The 20,721-nt window shown below is 48.7% G+C and overlaps 1 protein-coding gene across 4 annotated transcripts in view; it reads left to right on the top strand.

Moving 5' to 3' along the window:
• The window catches only part of LOC115277628 (probable 2-ketogluconate reductase), a 36,346-nt gene extending 16,873 nt beyond the window's left edge, over positions 1-19,473 (top strand). For 2 of the 4 annotated variants that reach the window (XM_029921912.1, XM_029921911.1), the window contains exons 3-8: positions 4,914-5,023; positions 8,942-9,326; positions 10,125-10,296; positions 11,913-12,091; positions 15,368-15,464; positions 19,284-19,473. In XM_029921912.1, the coding sequence (XP_029777772.1) occupies positions 8,945-9,326; positions 10,125-10,296; positions 11,913-12,091; positions 15,368-15,464; positions 19,284-19,440 (987 nt within the window). In that variant the 5' untranslated portion in view covers positions 4,914-5,023; positions 8,942-8,944 and the 3' untranslated portion in view covers positions 19,441-19,473. The other 2 variants (XM_029921913.1, XM_029921914.1) reach the window with 2 other exon arrangements.
• Positions 19,474-20,721: the final 1,248 nt, after the last annotated feature.

Here is a 20,721-nt window from a genome sequence, read left to right as displayed (position 1 = left end):
CCGTAGAATTCATGTTTATAGTGGTGTCTCTTCTCTGGCACCTTGTGTTCTTTGCAACATTTCCCTCATAGAGTTCCTCTTAGGATTTCTTGTAGGGCTGGTTTGGTGGTCATGAATTCTCTCAATTTTTGTTTATTTGGGAACACCTTTATCTCTCCTTCTATTTTGAATGACAGGCTTGCTGGATAAAGGATTCTTGACTGCATGTTTTTTTTCTGTTCATTACATTGAAGATTTCCTGCCATTCCTTTATGGCCTGCCAAGTTTCATTAGGTAGGTCTGTAACCACTCTGATAGGTTTCCCTTTGTATGTTAGGGCCCTTTTATCCCAAGCTCTCAGAATTCTCTCTTTATCTTTATATTTTGCCAGTTTCACTATGATATGTCGTGCCGATGGTTGATTCAAATTACGTCTTAGGGGGTTCTTTGTGCCTCTTGAATTTGAATGTCTATTTCTTTCCCCAGATTTGGGAAATTCTAAGTTATAATTTGGCCTAGTATCCCTTTAGGACCTTTCTCTCTTTCTTCCTCTTCAGGAATTCCTCTGATACAGATGTTGTTCCATTTGATTGTATCACTCAGGTCTCGAATTCTCCTTTTCTGCTCCTTTTTTTTTTTTCCAGCTTCCTCTTTTCCTATAACTATATCTTCTAATACACCTATTCTTCTCTCTGCCTCTTCAGTCCTTGAAGTGGCTGCCTCCATTTTATTATTCACTTCATTTATAGCCTTTTTAAACTCGTCACATCTATTTTTAAAGTCCCTAGTCATTTTATCAGTAGCTTCTCTGATGCTTTTTTCAAGCCCAGCAATTAATTTTTTGACAATTGTTTTAAATTCTTGTTCAGTTATCTTGTTTAGATCTGTTTTGAGCAGTTCTGTGGCTGTGACTTCTTCCTGGAGTTTCTTCAGGGGAGAGTTCCTTCGTTTTGTCATTTTGGCTAGTTTTCTGCCTCTTGTCAGTTAAAAAAATCTCGTTGTGCACTGTGAACCTATTAGTATCGCTCTGTTAAAGGAGGCTTATTGACTGTCCAGGGCCTGTCTTTTCAGGAAATATTCTTTTAATGTTGTCTCTCAGTTTCTCTTGTTGTGCCTTTGATTAATTTATTTCCCTACTCAGCAGTATTTGGGACTCTCCGTCATGCATACTTTGGCTTGTTTCTTGGGATATCCCTGAAAAGGAAAACATACAGACAAACACATAAGCACGCAAATGCACAGACAAATCAAACAAACAAAGAAATTAAAAGTGGGAAAGGAAGAAAATAAAAGAGAGAGGAAAGAAACGAAAAGAAGAGAAGAAAAAATAAAGGGGGGCAGAGACAACAAAGGACAGAGGACAGTCTAAAAGTGTATAACCAGTCAAGGGGTCAGATAAGGATGAGATAAGGGAGAATATATCTGGATGGCAAGAGAAAAAAAAAGGAGAAAGGAAAAAGGAAAATAAAGAGTAAAAATTAAAAAAAAATTTAAGTAAAAAAGGTAATAATAATAAAAAATAAGTACAAAAAAAGCAGCAGCTCCCCCTTGCAAATAGGCATGGTTTGGTGTATGTAGGTCTTGGGGGCTGCTCTCCGAGGCCCCCCTGTTGTGGTTTCAGAGAGATGAAAGGTGGTGCCCCAAGCTCTTCTGGAACTAAGCATTGCAGGTCACTGTAATGAGTCCAATCTCCTTGTACCACAGCTGAACCAAGCTGTATTTTCCAGGCCTGTCTAGCTTTACAATCTGAGTCCATGCACTTTTATGCTATCACAGATGAGATGTACTCACTTTGGCGGTTGGCTTCTTAGCCGGGGTCTCGTAGGGGGAGGGAGCAGTTTCCCTTGGCCCTGCCAGGGATTCGCACTCCTGCTGCCTGAGGCGGGGGTGGGGGGGTAGGGGGGCTCTCGGAAATGAGGTGGACCCTGCCAGAAATGAGGTGTGCGCTCCCGCAGCTGCAACTGAAGTGTGCATCCCTGCCACCCAGCGCTGCCAACTCCCTGCCAGGATTTCATAGGGGTGGGTTCTATTTTTTCCCCTTGTTGGCACCAGGATTCACGTGGCCAATGTGAGAGGCAAGATGTGCTTGGAAATGAGGTGCGAGCTCCTGCTCCTGTAGTGGATCCAATATGCACGCCCTCCGGGCTTCTGTTCCAGCCTCCGACTCCCTGCTGGAATCTTGTAAGAGGAGTGGAGTCTGTTTTTTCCTTTGTGCCACCAGGTTCGGATTCACGCCGCCCTGCAGTTATATATGGAATGAGAGTTTTTCTCTCCGTGTCAGGTTAAACGTTCTTTATCTCTTCTCTAGAGACAGTACTATGAGTCTGTTCAGTTTCTCTTTCTCTTCCCTTTGTCTCTCAGGGGCTTCACACACTTTCCATGTGTTGAGCTGGGGCTCCCACCTCCCCTACCCTTCTCGGGCTGGCCCACTTCCCAATCTCCCCAGTTTGCACTCACTCACTCAGGCATTTTTGAGGTTGTCTTCTTTCTGGAGTCTGTATTTTCTCCTTCCACTCTTGCAGATGAGAGTAATGTCCTTCTCAGTTCGATAGATGGGGCAGACGGAGTTTACAGAGCTCCCTTCCTCTCCGCCATCTTGGCTCCTCCCCCTCTGTATATCATTAAATTCAAAGTAGGGGATACCTCTTGAGCAACAAGGCGTGGTAATGGTAGTGGTACAGTTAGTAAGCTTGGTGGCACTTAATGGGCTCATTTTGTTACTATTTTCATACTTACACGTGTTATAAATACTCTCTGCATTTAATTAAAAATTAAATCCAGTTTTATCAGCATCTTATTTTTTTAATAAGTGACTCCAACTGCATACAGCAGGGATTGTGGCAACTTGGATTCTTGCTGGGCTGCATTTGGTAGATCACCTGGGTGGGTTGGAAGGTAATAAAACTTAAAATAATCTTTTGTGACTACTGGAAATATTCATTTTTCAAAAGTCAATGTTGAGAGCTTTTTTATGCTCTTGTGATAGAAACTTGGTGCACCTTAGTGCTCAGTTGGTTAAGCATTTGACTTCAGCTCAGGTCATGATCTTGCAGTTCATGATGTCAAGCCCTGTATCAGGCTCTGTGCTGACAGCTTAGAGCCTGGAGCCTGCTTCAGATTCTGTGTCTACCACTCTCTGCCCCTCCCTTGCTCACACTCTCTCAAAAATAAACAAGCATGGGGCACCTAGGTGGCTCAGTCGGTTAAGCCTCTGACTTCGGCTTAGATCACTATCTTACGTACATGGGTTCGAGCCCCGCGTCCGGCTCTGTGCTGATAAGCTCCAAGCCTGGAGCCTGCTTCCAATTCTGTGTCACCCTCTCTCTGCCCCTCCCCCTCTCATGCTCTGACTCTGTATCAAAAATAAATAAAACATTAAAAAAATTAAAAATAAATAAACAAGCACTAAAAAAATTAAAAAGTAAAAGAAATAGTAAAACTCAATGTCCTCTTTCAGTCTATACTTTCCAGGCAGTTCTGTTTAGGGAAGTTTTCCTTCCTTTATTTACATTTCATTTATTCTTTATTCAACAAAACTTTATTGAGCATGTATGTATGCCAGACAGGACATGGAGCACTTGAAATAAAGCAATAAACAAGACTAAGTCCCTCCCCTCATGGAGTGCAGTCCAGTAGAAGGCTCGGCCTTCCATGAAAACCGTATGTACAATTTGGACCCATTGACCAAGTCCTGTGGTGGAGAGTCCTAAGTACTGTGAGAACAGTTAGCAGGGGGTTCAGGAAAGGCTTTCCCTAGGATATGATACTGAAGTGGGGCCCTGCAAGACAAATGAAGACTAAGGGAAGGGCTAGATTTGGGCCCAGACACCCTGGAAACAAGTCTGGGGCCAGAAGCCTAGCAGTTTGGGGTGACAGAAAATATGCAACTGAAATGATAGGAACACAGGGGTTTTGTAAGGTGGGAAAGCCAGGTAATGGGGCCTCTTAGGCTGTGCTCAGGATTTTGAACTTAGTCATATGAGCAAGCAGAGCTGCCAAGGGGCTTTGGCTGGAGGTTAACATACTAGGTTTATGTGTTTTTCAACCACCGAAACTGCCATGTATGGGGAGAAAGGATTACATGAGGAAAGGAGAGTTAGGTTTCAGAGGTCTGTAAGAGAGGGATCTGGGCTGGAGGTAAAAACTAAGACCCATCACAGTAGAGGTGGTAAGTGATGCCAGGACACTGATGAAACAGTGTTTCCTAAAGAGGCAACTGTAAGTGATCCATGATCTGTTCTTAGTAGTACCACTTAGTCTATTCTAAAAAACCATAATTAGACCAGACATTGCACCAGATGATAGTATTTTTGACTAGGCAATGTGAAAATTAATAAAGGGAGATGTCACTAAAATATTAGAGAAGGCCAGAAGCGGGTGCTCTCCTGCCCTACCACCAGAGGTCAATTACAGGAAGAATTATCAATTACAGACCCCAACAGAACAATGTCAACCCAAAGAATCATCAGTTATAGGCCCCAGCGAGAAAAGATGGGCTTTGCGTCTCCTACAAGAAATCTGCTTTTACTGCAGCTCAGCTAATGGGAAACTGCACTCTTACTTTTCTCTAATGGACTTTGGTTCTAAATAAACCTTCGGTATTCTTCTTTGGCAGACTAACCAATGGTTTTTGTTATAGCTTGCTAGTCTTCAACTGCAGTTCCTCATACAAAAGCCATTTTTTGCTGCCCACAGGCAGGCCGGCTGCCTCAGGGGTGGGTCTAGCATCCTGGGGGCAGAGCGAAGGGGGGGTTCAGGGCGTGGCCTGTGAACTCAAGGCGGGGCCAGCCGAAGGTGGAGCTGGGGGTGGGGTGGGGCTGGGCACTGGCGGGCTGCTGCCTCCCTTGACCTTTGGTGTTCACAGTCAAGTAGGCACTTCCTCAGGAGGCTGGAGTCTTTTTATCTTTGTTTGTTTGTTTGTTTGTTTCTTTAAGTAGTCTCCATTTCCAGCGTGGAGCTTGAACTGAGGATCTGAGATCCAGAGTCCCCTGCTCTGCTGCTCTACGGACTGAGTCAGCTAGGCACCCGAGGGTCTTTTTAAAAGGTAATTGGGCCCCTGGGATGTCACCTGGGCAGGAGACAGGATCAAACTGGCAAATGGTTGTAGCTGTGACCTTAGTCCTGACATGGAACAGGTGGGCCAAGTGGAATTCTAATACCCATCCAGACCTGCATTGCCCGGATCTTAAAGATTTAGCTAGTAAGGGGAGTCTGGCTAGCTCAGTCGGAAGAGTGTGGGACTCTTGATGTCAGGGATCATGAGTCTGAACTCCACATGAGAGTACTTAAATAAATCAAACTTTAAAAACCGGGGTGGGGGGTACCTGGGTGCCTCAGTCTGACTTGGGCTCAGGTCATGATTTCATGGTTCATGGGTTCAAGCCCTGCATCAGACTCTGTGCTAACAGCTCAGAGCCTGAAGCCTGCTTTAGACTCTGTCTCCCTCTCTCACTGCCCCTCCCACAAGAAGGGGCATGCTCTGTCTCTCAAAAATGAATAAACATTAAAAAACAATTAAAAAAAAGAGAGGCACCTGGGTGGGTAAGTCAGTTGAGCGTCCAACTCTTGGTATTACCTCAGGGTTGTGGTATCGAGGCCCAAGTCAGCACAGAGCCCGCTTGAGATTCTCTCTCTCTTCCTCTCTCTCCCTCTGCCCCTCTTCTCCTGCTCTCCTTTGTGCTTGCTCTCTCACTCTCTCTCCTAAAAATAAAAAAAAAATTAAGATTTAGCAGGGAAAACCCAGCATTATTGTTTGTGCCTGCCTCCTGCAGAGAGGACTTAGGCAGCGTCAGGGTCTCTGCCAGAGTCTAAAGGTCAATGTGGGCAAATATTTACTATTTCTATGAGGTCTAGGCAATGGCAGATTAGGCTTTAAGTAGATAAGTTTCGTATACCCACTTCAGATTTTAGTTCATCATTTACTCCCTTACATGAATCCAGCTTCCTGCCTTTTTTCAGTGTTTAGCCAGCCCTGACAGGCCACTTCTCGAAGCACCTGTTTTTGCTGAGACGCACTGCGGCCCTGGCTTTCAGTTTTGCCGGCCTCGCTGGCACCCGGTGACTCGGGAGCCCTCACATTAACGAGGCAAATGGAGCTTTGCTAACCCTGAACCAGCAAACATCAGGAATCTGTAAATCCTTTGCATAGTTTAGCCTCTCAGGTCCCTCTATCTAGCCTAGGAGAGAGCTGCCCATGGTACCAGCCACCCCTCAGAAGGAAGGGTTCTCCTTTTTCAGCCTGTTTTCTGAGCCTCTTCTTTTTTTTTTATTAAACTTTTTTTAATGTTTTATTTATTTTGATACAAAGAGAGAGAGAGTATGAGAGGGGGAGGGGCAGAGAGAGAAGGAGACAGAGAACCAGAAGCAGGCTCCAGGCTCTGAGCTAGCTGTCAGCACAGAGCCTGACACGGGGCTCGAACCCATAAACGTGAGATCTCATCTGAGCCGAAGTCGGAGGCCCAATCGACTGAGCCACCCAGGCACCCCCTGAGCCTCTTCCATGCAGAATCTGGGCCAGTGGCGTGTAAGGGGACTGAGAACAGATGACTCTGGTTTGATGCTCATGGAGAGAGCAGGGGGGGAGGGGCCACAATGGGCCTTGAGATGGGTGGGAGAGAAGGTGAAAGTCAGCTAGGCGGGGAGCAAGGCTGGCACCTCGAGGAGGGAGGATGATTTGGGGGGTAGGGGCCCCACCTCTCAAATATTAAGGGAGGAAGAGGCATAAGGAAATGGGATTTGAAGAAGTTTTACTGTATTTTAAGAATTTCGTCTCTTTGGTGTAATTTTGTTCATTTTTAGAGACTTGGGCAAATGTCTAAATTGTTGTTTGTGTTGAAACGGTCGTGAATCTCACTCACTGAAGGCCCAGTCTCCAGGCTCCGCACGCTCTCTCTCTGTCGGAGCCAGCAAGGCTGTGCCACGTGGTGTGTTGTCCTTTTCTGTCTGAGGAAAGAGTTTCAGAGAGAAGCCCAGCCCAGCAGAGCGGTGGTCTAAACCCAAAGCCCAGCTCATCTACAACTGAATACAATTTTCTTCTTGGAGTTAAGTTATAGAATGTTAAAAGTACCTTTAGTTAGGAACAAGGAACTGTTATGCCCAAGATTTCATTATCATCCCCAAAAACCAGAGACCGCCAGGGAGACTGAGTCACATGCAAAAGCAAAGGGCTTTATTATTACGGGCTTATAAACTCAGGATCACAGACTTCACCAAGGCAGTGGATCCGTGCTGAGAGACCTGGACAAAGGGGGGGGGCAGGGCCTTTATGGGTTTAGAAAGGGGGAGTTACAGGAAATTGTGACACAGGTACCATGATCCAATCACAACATTTAGAGTATTAACCAATTACCGAGTGGCCCCAGGACCCAGGACCCTCAGTTGGGTGTGACTAGCCTTAAGCAATAGGTGATTATCTATAGCCTCCATCTCTAGGCCTGCCCTTAGAAATGTTAAGGGTGTTAGCTGTCCTTTCCTGATTGGGTGTTACAAGGGTGGTCCCTCCTGCCTTGGGCAACGGGTGCCCTTCTATTGTCTACTGATTCTGAGAAACGACACTTAGGCCTCCAACTGTCAGAGGGAAACTTGAAGCCTGTCATGGAGTCAGTTTGGTTCAGACCTGCGTCCTTACAGAACACAAAACCTTATTCAATCCATTTGGCAGACAATAACATGTATCTTTTACTTTCATAGTAAAAAATGGTCAATTTTATTTGTTAGTTATTGCTGCATACATACATTATCCTAAATTCCAGAGGTTGTAGAAACAAACTATGACCTCCGAGGTTTTGGGTCAGGAATCCCGGAGGGGCTCGCCCAGGATCGTATGAAACTGTAACTGGGTCGGACAGGGCTGCTGTGGCCTCAGGGCTCGCCAGGCTGCCGTCAGGGCCTCCTCAGATCCGCCTCCAAGCTCACTCACGGGGGCCTCTGCACTGGATGCCTCCCAGCACGGCCCTGGCTCCCCCTTGGAGAGGGAGGAAGGGAGCCCAAGCTGTGACCTCCTATGGCTTCTGCATATTCTTTTCACTAGAAGCACTAGGGTCGGGGGCCCACAAGGCTGTGGTCAACAGGAGGGGGGTTTTGAGGTCACCCGGCAGGCTGCTATCACAGCCTCAGGCAGAAATAAAGACCTAGGCAGGAGAGGGAGGACAGTGGGTGTGAGGGAGACATGGGTAACTTCGGAGGTGTGGGTCTGCTGCCCGTCAGGTTTTTTAGGGACTTGTCCAGGAAATAAAATGAATTCCAGTTGCCAGGACGACCAAGCAGGTGAACAGAGGGTTGGAACTTCCGGCCCCACCCCCCACCTCTGTGGAGAGGGGGGGGGGCTGGAGGCCGATTCAGCCAATGGCCAAGCATTTCATCAATGGCGGCTACTCACAGAAGCCTCCATAAAAACCCAGGAGGTCAGGCTTTTGGTCCTTTCTGGAGAAAGTCCTTCCACATTTAGGGGAGCAGAACCTTTCCGTGTGCCAACGAGCTGGGCCCCGAGCTCCGTGAGGACAGAAACCCGACTGTTTGGGCCCTCGCCCTGTAGATCTCTTCCCTCTGCGCGCTGATTCATGCCCTTGTATCTGTGGGGGAACCGGTAAGCAGACGGAACGTTCCCTGGAGTTCTGTGAGCGGCTCCAGCGAGTTAACAGAATCGGAGGAGGAGGTCGTTGGAAGCACCAGTCTGCAGTCAGGTGGTCAGAGGCACAGGTCCCTGTGACTAGTCTGAAGGGGACACGGAGTCCTTACAGGACTGAGTCCTTACCCTGTAGGATCTATGGTGTCTCTGGGTAGCTAGTGTCAGAATTGAATTGAATTCTGGGACATGCTGCTGGGATCCTGAGAACTGCTTGGAGGTGTGGGTGGGGGACCCTGGAAACTGGGTGCTCAGAACCTTCAAAGAGCAACAGAGGATCCTATCTATTGTCTCTTAAAGACGATCTTTGACAGCAGAATTGTGCTTATCTTCCGGCAGGCCATGGGGGATCAGGACTTGCCTGGCGTTTTGGTGTCCGGATTGGAAGGGCCTCATGGTATATGTGAAGATCACATTGAAGATCTGCAGAAACACTTTAATCTCATTACGATGCAAGAATTTTTGGAAAATAACAAACAATTTGGTCCAAAGATCCAAGCTGTATATATCTGGGGCGGGAAGCCACCTGTTACCCAGGAGCTCCTGCAGAGTCTGCCCTCCTTGAAGATCATTGCCAGTGCAGGCGCAGGTCTAGATCACCTGGACCTGAACCTCATTGCCAGCTTTGGTGTGAAGGTGGCCAACACCCCACAGGCTGTTTCCAGCCCCACAGCAGACATGGCAATGGCCTTACTGCTGGCGGCAGCTCGCAGACTCGTGGAAGGTACATAGTGCTTGGAGATGCTGGGTTTACAAAGATAGCAGGTGACAGACACTTCACGCAGATGCTAATATTGTTTTATCTTCAAAGAAAAGTCTTTCCTGGGTGCTGATTACTTCTAGGACTTTGTTGCACTTGTGATCTGGAGCTGCTTTCAGTTGTTTGCAGCCTACTCAGTGCCCAAGCCCAGCTCCCAGCACATGTTGGCCATTTTCTCCCCCACCAAATTCCACTCATTCACATAACAGGCAGTAATTTCAGCATCGCTATGGAAATGCCCTTGGGGTCAGTCAGCATGCTACTCTTGGGTAAAAGTCTGCCAGCGAATAGGCAGAATCTGACCTCTCCACACAGGGAACGTCTCTGGGAATATGCCCAGGAAAGGCAGGGTAGCACCATCTATCTGCCCCAGTCCTCCCGATGGAGCTCTGAGCAAAGAAGCTTTGACGAAGGGCTTGAGGAAAGAGGAAGCAGGAAGCAGGCTCTGGTTCCGATTCTGGTTGCAGGGTCATGTACATGCACACACACAAACGTACCAACACCAACAAGTTCTAACCAAAAGTCCTCCATACTATAAAAGAAGTTGGTATTTCAGAGCTTTGCCCAGGAAGCTCTGGTTTTGTTATGGGGAGACTGCCATCTGTCCCTTTCCTTCACCCCTCGCAGAACCCTTCTGTCAGAAATGCACAGGTCTGTGTCGGGTGCAGGCACCCTCTAACTCGTTGCTCTGGCCCAGGAAGGTTGTGGGTGTTCTGTGTCTGGTGCATCAGCCACGCCCACTCTGTCTCTTGTATATTTTAGGTCATAGGTTGGCTACTGCACCAGATACAGAGAACTTTTCTACAAACTGGATGGGCCAAGAAGTGACGGGGGCCACTTTGGGGATCATCGGCCTGGGCAGCATCGGCTACAAGATTGCTCAGAGGGCCAGAGCGTTCGAAATGAAGATTCTGTATCACAACAGGAAACGCAGGTAAGTATTCAGAAAATGGACTTACAATTAACTGAGCAGAATGTGCACCATCACTGCCTTACATATGGCCTGGATGTATCTATCTGTTTATCATAAGTCTCCTCTTTCTCACCACAAAGTATGATAATGGTCAAGAAAGGGATTTTGGTATTTTTATGATTACCTAGGCATGTGGCTGTGACTTTTTATTGAAAATTTTTACCAAAAAAGAGATTTTAACTGACAACTGTATTTTTTTTTATTTCAAAAGTGGTGTTTTTTTTAAATGAAAACCCATTTTCTTTCTTTTTTTAATGTTTTTTATTTATTTTTGAGAGACAGAGAGAAACAGTGCAAGCAGGGGAGAGTCAGAGAGAGAGAGAGAGATACAGAATCTGAAGCAGGCTCCAGGCTCTGAGCTAGCTGTCGGCATAGAGCCTGACGCAGGGCTTGAACCCACGAACCGTGAGATCATGACCTGAGCCAAAGCCGGATGCTTAACCGACTGAGCCCCCCAGGCATCCCTAAAGTAGTTTTTTTTCAAGGAAGCTTTCCACACCCACTGAGCAATATGGTTCCTTTACTGTCTACTTCCTCCGTCAGCCCAGCATCCAGGTACTGATTGTCTCCAAATGGCCTCCAAACCTGCTGTTCTCTCTCACCTCACCGATGCCACTGGGCTCAGGCCCCGTCCTTTCTCACCCGAAATACATATTCTCCTAAGAGGCTGCTCACATCTACGCCCAAACCTCCTGCCTTCCTTGCAAACCAGCCAGATGATGGCCATTGTTTACAACCTTTAGTGGCTTCCCACTGCACAGGGAATGCGTTTCCGGCTGGGAGCCATTCGGACTTACGGTGAGCTGAGAGACTGTGTCAGAACTAGGCCCGTTTTTCAATCACTGTTTGCACCAAGGGCAGGGGAGGGGCTGAGGTAGATGTGACAACTTTCCTTGTGACCAGGGTTCCCCCAGGACAAGGTGTGTGGTGTGCGCATTGTATCCACCCTCCCTCTGGGCTGTCCACTGACCAGACCATGTGTTTTGTATTCCGTATTTGTGTAGTGGCGGCAGTCACTGCGGATGCTGCAACCTCCAGGACCCTGGAATTTCTGTTGAGTGGTCAGCCGTGCAGCACGGCCAGAGCAGGAGTTAAGTAAATCCTGTCTGCACCGCACCGTGGGGTCCTTGCCTTCCATCTGATAGGCAGCACTCCCAGACCCTCTGTTTTGTTTGTTTTCTAGAGATTGTGATGTGTCTGCCCCGTTCAGTGTTGCTCTGTGGTCACAGAAGTACACACTCCTGCTCTTACTTGGAGTGGGACCCGCTTCCTGCTCGTAATGTTCTGTCCTCTCCGAGGGCTCCTCGGATGCACAGTCAGGCTCGCACCATCTCTGGTGGCTCAGATGACATGAAGCTCCCGGCCTCCAGGAGCCTCAGTGAGGGGTGCAATTCTGCAGACCGCGATGCCTCTCTCCAGAGGCCCCGAGGGGCCCCCAGTGTTTCCATGGCAGAGGGGGGTCCTAGACACGGCGGCAACAGGCCCAGCCTTGGGCTCCCCTCTGAAACTCCTTCCCAAGGTGCCATGATGAATTCCTGACCGGAGAACACGGTTTTTCTTCCTTGTCCCCTTCCTAGGAAATCAGAGGAGGAGGAGGCTATTGGGGCCACTTACTGTGAGCATCTGGATGACCTGCTTCAGCGATCGGACTTTGTGCTGTTGGCCGTGAGCCTGACGCCCCAGACCCAGAGGCTGATTGGGACGAGGGAGCTGAGTCTGATGAAGCCCACCGCGGTTCTTGTCAACATCGGCAGAGGTACCGGCCGCCCCGGTCTGTGCAGGGGGCTGCGGGGCTGCAAGTCAGCCCTGGCTGGACCGGCACCTCTTTCTCCTGGGCAGCTGCGGGGTCCAGAGAGGCCGTGAGTTCTGGTGGCTGATGAGCTCAAGGGAGCTTTCTGTTTAAATTTTTTAATGGTTTTTATTTATTTTTGAGAGACATAAACAGTGCAAGCAGGGGAGGGTCAGAGAGAGCGGGAGATACAGAATCTGAAGCGGCCTCCAGGCTCTGAGCTAGCGGTCAGCACAGAGCCCGATGCGGGGCCCGAACTCACCAACCGTGAGATAATGACCTGAGCCGAAGCCGGACGCTCAACTGACTGAGCCACCCAGGTGCCCCAGGGAGCTTTCTGTTAAAAATATTTCTGAATTTTGTTTCTACATCATTTCAAACCTCAAATTAGTAATAAAAAGGATGAAAATAGTACAATATGGGGTTTTCACAGCCCAATTAGGGCATCTACTTTGGGGTAGAGCCATCACAGTTTGGTCTTCTAGGTGTAATGAAGCAAAATTTATGGGGATAAATTTTATGAGCCTTCACTTTGAAAAAAAATTTTTTTCTACATTTATTTATTTTTTTGAGCGATGGAGTGAGACAGAGTATGAATGGGGGAGGGGCAGAGAGAGAAGGAGACACAGAATCCGAAGCAGGCTCCAGGCTCTGAGCAAGTATTCAGCACAGATCCCGACGCAGGGCTTGAACCCATGAACCATGAGATCTTGACCTGAGCTGAAGTCGGACACTTAACTGACTGAGCCACCCAGTCCCCCCTAAAAATTTTTTTTAAGTTTATTTATTTTGAGACAGAGAGACAAACAGCAAGTAGGGGAGTGGCAGAGAGAGAGAGGGAGGGAGAGAATCCCAACCAGGCTCTGCACTGTCAGCATGAAGCCAAGTGTGGGGCTTGAACTCACGAACCTGAGACAAAATCAAGTCAGGCACTTAACCGACTGAATCACTCAGCTACCCCTTCACTTTTTTTAAAGTTTGTTTATTTTGAGAGAGAGAGAGAGCATAAGCAGGGGAGGAACAGAGAGAATATCACAAACACGCTCCACACAGAGCCTGACTCGGGGCTCAAACTCAGGAACAGAGAAGTCATCACCTGAGCCTAAATCAAGAGTTGGACGTTTAACCAACTGATCCACTCAGGTGCCCCTCAGAGCCTTCACCTTAAAAAATAAATAACTTAGTGTTAGTCTGGTTATTTGGCATTTCTGTAGTGCTTTGTGTTTACAGACAAGAGGTAGTTGGCCCTGTGCTGACACCAGCTATTGTGGGTTGGTGTGGCATCGATAAAGAATAGAGGGTCAGAGAAGCGTGTGGGCGGCTCAGTCGGTTAAGCGTCCGACTTCAGCTCAGGTCATGATCTCACAGTTCGTGAGATCTGGGTCAGGCTCTGTGCTGACAGCTTGGAGCCTGGAGCTGCTTCAGATTCAGTGCCTCCCTCTCTATGTGCCCCTCCCCTGCTCATACTCTTTCTGTCTCTCAAAAATAAATAAAACATTTTTTAAATATTAAAAAAAAAAGAATAGAGGGTCAGTGCTGACATCAGACATCCAGGCCATTCACCTTTGTGGGGTTGGGGGCCAGAGGGCATATGGCTACCAACAGCCACCTGCGTGTCATCTGTAAACAAGGAAAACAATGCTTGCCACGTGAGGTATTGTAATTTGTAAGAAATACGTATTTTATCATTCAGTTGTAGTTTTCATCCATTGTTCCTGGCTCTCCCCCTCACCCCCCAAATGTCCTAAGTGTAGAGAGTGGTAAAGGTGTCTTTGGTTAATCAAGACTTCTGGACCCCATTCAAGGGCAGGGCTGTTGCCAGGATGACCAAGCAGGTGATCCGAGGGTTGGAACTTCCAGCACCCACCCCCACTTCTGTGGAGAGGGCCCTGAGGGGCTGGAGACCGAATCAGCCAATGGCCAAGGATTTAATCGATCATGGCTACGCATAGAAGCCTCCATAAAAATCCCACAAGACCGGGTTCAGAAGCTTCTGGACCGTGAACACGTGCAGACTGGGAAGATGGGCTGTCGGGAGGCGGCGTGGAAGCCCCACGCCTCTCCCCAGACTGGTCCCTATGCATCTCTTCCTCTGGCGGTTGAATCTTAGCCTCTGGCGTATCTTTTAAGGAACTGCTCAACATAAGTACAGTGTCCCCCTGAGTTCTGTGAGCCGCTGTAGCAAACTGCCGGGACCACCAATGTGCAGCCAGTCAGTCAGAAGCACAGGTGACAGCCTGCACCAGCCTGCCTGGTGTCTGAAGTCAGGGGTGAGGGGCGTCTTATGGGACTGAGCCCTTCCTCTGCAGGGCCTGATGTTGCCTCCGGGTGGGGGTGGACGGTGTCAGGTTCCGCAGGCACCCTGCAGGGGTCCCGAGAACTACCCCACTTTGGAAATGGGTCCAGGAATTCTAAAACAGTTGGCGGAGACCAAAAAACCTCATGGGGCTGAGGTAATGTGCTTCAGAGTTGTCTGAAAATTCAGATCGTCTGGGGGAGCAGGAAGGATCAGTCCTTTAAGAATGTCGGAGACTGGTGAGCATACTAAAGATCCTGGAGAAGGAATCCCGGGATCCTAGGCTTCTCCCACAGCAGCATCAGCGTATCAGGGCTGTGTCCCCACCAGTGGGCTGGCTGCTCATGGTTGGTCAGCAGAAATGAGGCTCCCTTGGTCCTTGGGCCCCTTTCAGGGCTCTGCTTGAAGGAAAGGGCTTTCTCCTCAGCTTCTCCTGCAACACGCCCTGCTGTTCTGTATTTGAAATGACAGTTACGGATTGTGCTTATGGCGTAGTTTTTTCATGTGTATATACAGGTGTCTGGTTCACACCGCTGTCTGGGGGCCGTGTCCTCAGCCTAAACTCTGCGGTGGTCCTGGGAGACGGGCCCAGGCTTGAGGTCAGACAAACCTGGGCTCAGATCTGGGTTGATATGTTAGAAGCTCTGTGACCTTGGGTGAGTTTGTAACCTATGGGCCTCAGTTCTCTCATGTGTAAAACAGATCCGGACTTTGCGTGGTTAGGGGAGAACCAGTGAGATGGCCTCTGTGACGGGCTGAGTGCACTGCCTGGCACGTGGTGGGCTCACGGCGTCGAGTGATAAACTGGCAGAATGACACTCACGTGCTCTGTGTCAGACCTGTGACGGGGTCAGGATGTGTTTGGAATAGTAGTTAGTGTGACCGAAGCGCCTTTCGCATGTACTCCTGATGGGAGTGACTGCAGAGAAATTGTCTCCTTGATTCAGGTCTACTAGTTGATCAGGATGCCCTGGTGCAGGCTCTTCAGACTGGGGCTCTTAGCGGAGCAGCACTGGATGTGACGGACCCGGAGCCCCTACCCAGGTAGGAAAGCCGGACGGAATCCACATTCCTCCTGGTCCCCATAGAGCGGTCCCAGCGGTCATCCCTCCTGGTGCACGTAGGGCAGTCCTCAAACAGTCGCTGCTTTGAAATTTTTTTTTATGTTTATTTATTTTTGAGAGAGAGAGGCATACAGAGCATGAACAGGGTAGGAGCTGAGAGAGAGAGAGAGAGAGAGAGAGAGAATACAAAGCAGGATTTGGCCTCCGAGCTGTCAGCACAGAGCCCAATGCGGAGCTCGAACCCACAAACCGCAAGATCATGACCTGAGCCAAAGTTGAACACCCAACCGACTGAGCCACCCAGGCGCCCCAAAGAGTTGCTGCTTTGGGCTTTTGCAGATGTGTTGTCACAGACCTGTGTTAGAGCCTTGGCCGTGCAGGGGCCTGAGAGGGCTCTGGTGACCTGTCCAGGTCTGCAGATGATCAGATGTCTGTTTCAACACCTCCATGGACAGGGGGCGCCAGGCCCTCGGGCAGCAGTTCCCGTGGATGGAGACTCTACGGAATACTCCTGCTCATATCAGACCAAAATAGTCCTCCCCCACCCAGGGACTCTGGTTTGACCCTGATCATTCTCCTCTTTTACAAACCTTGTATTTTAAGACAACCACTATGTTTCATCTTCCTTAAAAAATTTTTTTTTAGGCTCTCTCTCCCCACGTGGCCAGTGGGTTGGTGGAGTCTGTGAGCCCTAGCTTACGCCCGTAATAAAGTCCTTTGCTTTTGCAAAAAAAAAAAAATTTTTTTTTAAAACATTTATTTTTGAGAGAGAGACAGAGTGTGAGCAAGGGAGGGGAGGGGCAGAGAGAGAGGGAGACACAGAATCTGAAGCAGGCTCCAGGTTGTCAGCACAGAGCCCGATGCAGGGCTCAAACCCACAAACTGAGATTGTGACCTGAGCTGAAGTTGGATGCCTAACCTACTGAGCCCCCCCGGTGCCTCTGTTTCATCTTACTTTTATTCCCCCCAAACATCCTTCAACCACAGCCTAAAGGAGAGCATTTCCAGACACCCAGTCATTATTGTTGCCTTCTAGCACTGCAGTTTTATTTTTTTATTTATTTTTTAGATGTTTTATTTATTTTTTATACAGAGAGAGACAGAGCATGAAAGGGGGAGGGGCAGAGAGAGAAGGAGACACAGAATCCAAAGCAGGCTCCAGGCTCTGAGCTAGCTGTCAGCACAGAGCCTGACACGGGGCTCGAACCCACGAATGTGAGATCTGACCTGAGCTGCAGTCGGAGGCTTAACCGACTGAGCCACCCAGGTGCCCCTAGCACTGCAATTTTAAAGGGCCTTTGAAAATGTGCTCTCCGGAACCGAGCACGGTGTCCGCATTGTAGCCTGACCACGCAGAAAACTTGCTCAGAAGTTGCATTAGCCACCTTAATATACCCTTAGTTTATTGCGTTTTTAGTCAGCAAAAACTTAAGTTGTTCCCAAAATTGTTCTTTATGTGTGGAATTTTATACTTATTTCTACTGCATGTCATCTGTTTGTGTGTTTTGACCCACTGATCCAGCCTGTTAGGGCTACAGTCTTGATTCTGTCATTTATTTTGAATCTTAATGCTGTCATTCATTAACCTAGCGATTCCCAGGTTGAATTCCTCCAGCTTTGATTTGTGTAGTAAACAAATTACTGTCTGAATGTTTGCCATTACAACCAAATTTAATATCTAAGTTTATCAAGATTGACCATAGAACTTACGTTTCTGAGAAAAGCAATAGTTTATCTAAAACAGCTGTTCTCAAAGCGTGGCCTGGAGACCCGTTAAAGGGGTCTGTGAAGTCAAAATTATTTTCACAATACTGTAAGATGCTATTTACCTTTTCACTTACATTTCAGTACAGCATACTGAATCAGCAGACTCTAACATGTGATGATCACTGACAACTGATGAAATGTGTGCTTCTAGGTTATTGCATTACAGTTTTTGCTAGTTTTAATCTCTAACACAGTAAATTTTGATAGATACAACCCACAAAAACAAATGTTCTTTGTGGTTCTCAAGCTTAAGAGTGTAAAGAGGTCCTGAGACCAAATGTTTGAGAATCACTAATGTAGAACAAAACTTTTTTTCAATGTAAATTAAGAAGCTTGAGCATTTTAGAGTGTTGTCAACTTAGAAAGCTATAAGTCTAGTGCTCACCTGTTGGCTAGTCTAAGATGAGCTTTTTATTAGCTTCATTAACAAGTCACAAGGCAAATATGGGAGGTATAGCTTAAGTTTATCAGTATTATCATGTGACTTATTTACATGCGGTGGTTGAACCTTTTTTTTTTTATGTCTTTATTTTATTATGAGAGACAGACAGAGAGTGAACTGAGGAGAAGCAGAGAAAGAGGGAGACAAAGAATCCGAAGCAGGCTCCAGGTTCTGAGCTGTCAGCACAGAGCCCGACGCAGGGCTCAAACCCACAGACTGTGAGATCATGACCTGAGCCGAAGTCGGACGCTTAACCGACTGAGCCACCCAGGCGCCCCGACCATTTTACATTTCCACAAGCCCCCAGGCGGCCTAAGGTGGTTGAATCTTAACAGTGCCAGTGACACACCATATTGCAACGTTGTCACGGTACAGTTCAGTTTTTGCTCTGCCTTCTCAACAGAGTTGGCTCTTACCTATACACCCATATTATGGACAGGAGTTGTTACAACTGGCCATGAGTCAGTTATTTCTGAGTTCCAAGTCAGCTGAGACAAAACCAGTCACTCTGTCTCAATTCACAGTTTCATTCTGAGACTGGATTCCACTATGTGCTGTTATGTAGTTGGGCCCGCCTCCTTCCTATCAGGAGGACAGAACTGTTTTTTGGAATAGCTCCTATCCTTGCTAACTGTATTATAGGCTCGGTCTTAATTTCCATCAATTTTGGGGCCAAGGACAAAGTGCTGATATGAATTACAAGCACCCCCAGAGAATTTCCACAGGTTTGGGGGTCCGTAAGACCCAGAGGTGTGCCCCTTGAGCCTCAGCTGGATTGAGGGTTATTGCTGCCTGTTTGCTTTGGCCTTTGTATTAAAATAGTCAAGAGACCCTCTTTGGGCACGTGACTGCCCTTTCATCATACCGGTTTCTAGTGTTTTCTGTCGTTTCGGTCTGCCGGACCACTTCACTAACACTTCCTTATTTTCCCAGGATGACTCTCATGCTCTCCCTTCTTCCTGGGAGAGAACTCCCTCTAATCTAATTCTAGGCCATAAATATTTTCCCTCTGAATGCCACCACTCACTAAAAGCACATTCAGCTTGTCCCATGATGCCTAGACTAGCACCAATGTCCCCAAAGGCCCTTTTCATTTTTGTGGACCCATGTTGTTTAATCACCACATGTGTTGTGCCATTGTCTGCTAATGGCCTGGGTGCAGTTAGGGCATTTTTACACCCAAAAAATGCCAGACTCCCCATAGTGGGGTTAGATGAGTGGTGATCATACCTAGGTATAATTTAGAATGTGCCAGAAGGCCACCCATAGCTTACCCTTCTCAGCGTGGGGACAGAAACCCAGAATATGAAATTGGAGCAAACAATGCTGAATAGGGGCCGCCTGGGTGACTCAGTTGAGCTTCCGACTTCAGCTCAGGTCATGACCTCACGATTAGTGGTTTCCAGACCACATCGGGCTCTATGCTGACAGCTCAGAGCCTGGAGCCTGCTTCGGATTCTGTGTCTCCCTCTCTCTCTGTCCCTCCCCTCTTCACACTCTGTCTCTCTCTGTCTCTCAAAAATAAATGTAGTAAAAAATTTTTTTAAAAACCAATGCTGAATAGTCTTCATCAATTAATCTACATTTCAGAGATCATCCTTTACTGACGTTGAAGAACATCACTCTGACACCTCACATTGGAAGTGCTACTCATCAGGCGAGGCGACAGATGATGGAAAATTTGGTCAAAAGCATCCTGGCCTCTCTCCATGGCCTTCCCATTCCTAATGAAGTGCAACTTAAATAATTCAGTGGCAGATTAAATGGGGGGAAAATCTTGGTTTGTGTATTTACGTTACAGTCCATCATATACAGATTAATTTCTTTTGGGCGAAAAATCTTACGAATAGTACTAACATTAACTGAGAACTTGGCAGGAGCTTCACTTCCGTTCCCGCCTCATCCTCCAGGAAGCTCGGACGCAAGTTCCACTGTTTTTGTTGTTGTTGTTTAATTATTATTGATACAGAGAAACAGCATGAGTGGGGAAGGGGCAGAGAGGGAGGGAGACACAGAATCTGAAGCAGGCTCCAGGCTCTGAGCTATCTGCACAGAGCCCGACGTGGGGCTCGAACTCACAAACCGTGAGATCATGAGCTGGGCCGAAGTAGAGCTCTTAGAAGACTGAGTCACCCAGGCGCCCCGCACTGTTTTCGTAATGAAGCCGAGCACAGAGAATCCCCAGGCTTAAGTCCCAGCAGTCTGCAAACACTCGATCTTGGGCTAGGTCTGTGCATTTCCCAGTGGGCCACACTGCCTTCCTTCCTGTTAAATTCTCGTAGCTTCTTGGATTACGGTCCCCCTGACACTCGGATCCCGATCCGTTCCTTTCCGTTATTCCAAAAGCGGGTTTCGAGCACCGTCAGCGTGCCGCGTGCGTGCTGTTCGAAGCGCTGGGGCTTCCGCGGAACTGCGTCCCCGGGATTGGGGGGGGGGCTGGCCCGCTGGTTGGGGCACAGGAGCGCCGGGCCGGGGTCTGGGGACAGGGTGCGTGATGGGCGCAGTGCGTTCCTTTCTGGAACGGAGGGGAGACCGAAGAGGCGGCCGGGGCTCTTCTCCCGGCGCCCGAAGCTGCCCGGTGAGGACGCCCCTCCCTGCTGTCCTCACGCGCTGTGATGGGCACAGGCCCTGGGATGCCCGCCCCCCAACCTCGCGTGGGAGCCTGAACCGCGCTCCCGGCCTGCCCCGGCGAACCCCCGCCAGTGCCCCCGAGGGGGCACCTCGCAGCGCCCCTTCCCGGCCTGCAGACCCCGCCCCGCTGTGCAGGCAGACCTCGTCCCCCAAGTCTCCCTGAAGGCGCGTCGGCACGCCCCTATATCGCTGCACTAGCCGACCGTCCCGCGCCAGGTGACACCGAGTTTCCCAAGTGGCCTCACTCGGCGTGCCTGCGCTTCGCCCCGCCCCAGGTCGCCCCGCCCCAGGTCGCCCCGCCCCAGGTCGCCCCGCCCCAGGTCGCCCCGCCCCAGGTCGCCCCGCCTCACGTCACTTCGCCTACGTCGCCGCGCCCCACGTTGCCCCGCCCCGGCGC

This window comes from Suricata suricatta, chromosome 14, assembly GCF_006229205.1.
Source record: "Suricata suricatta isolate VVHF042 chromosome 14, meerkat_22Aug2017_6uvM2_HiC, whole genome shotgun sequence".
In the NCBI taxonomy this organism is placed as follows: domain Eukaryota; kingdom Metazoa; phylum Chordata; class Mammalia; order Carnivora; family Herpestidae; genus Suricata; species Suricata suricatta.
This window is presented reverse-complemented; position numbering and strand designations above follow the sequence as displayed.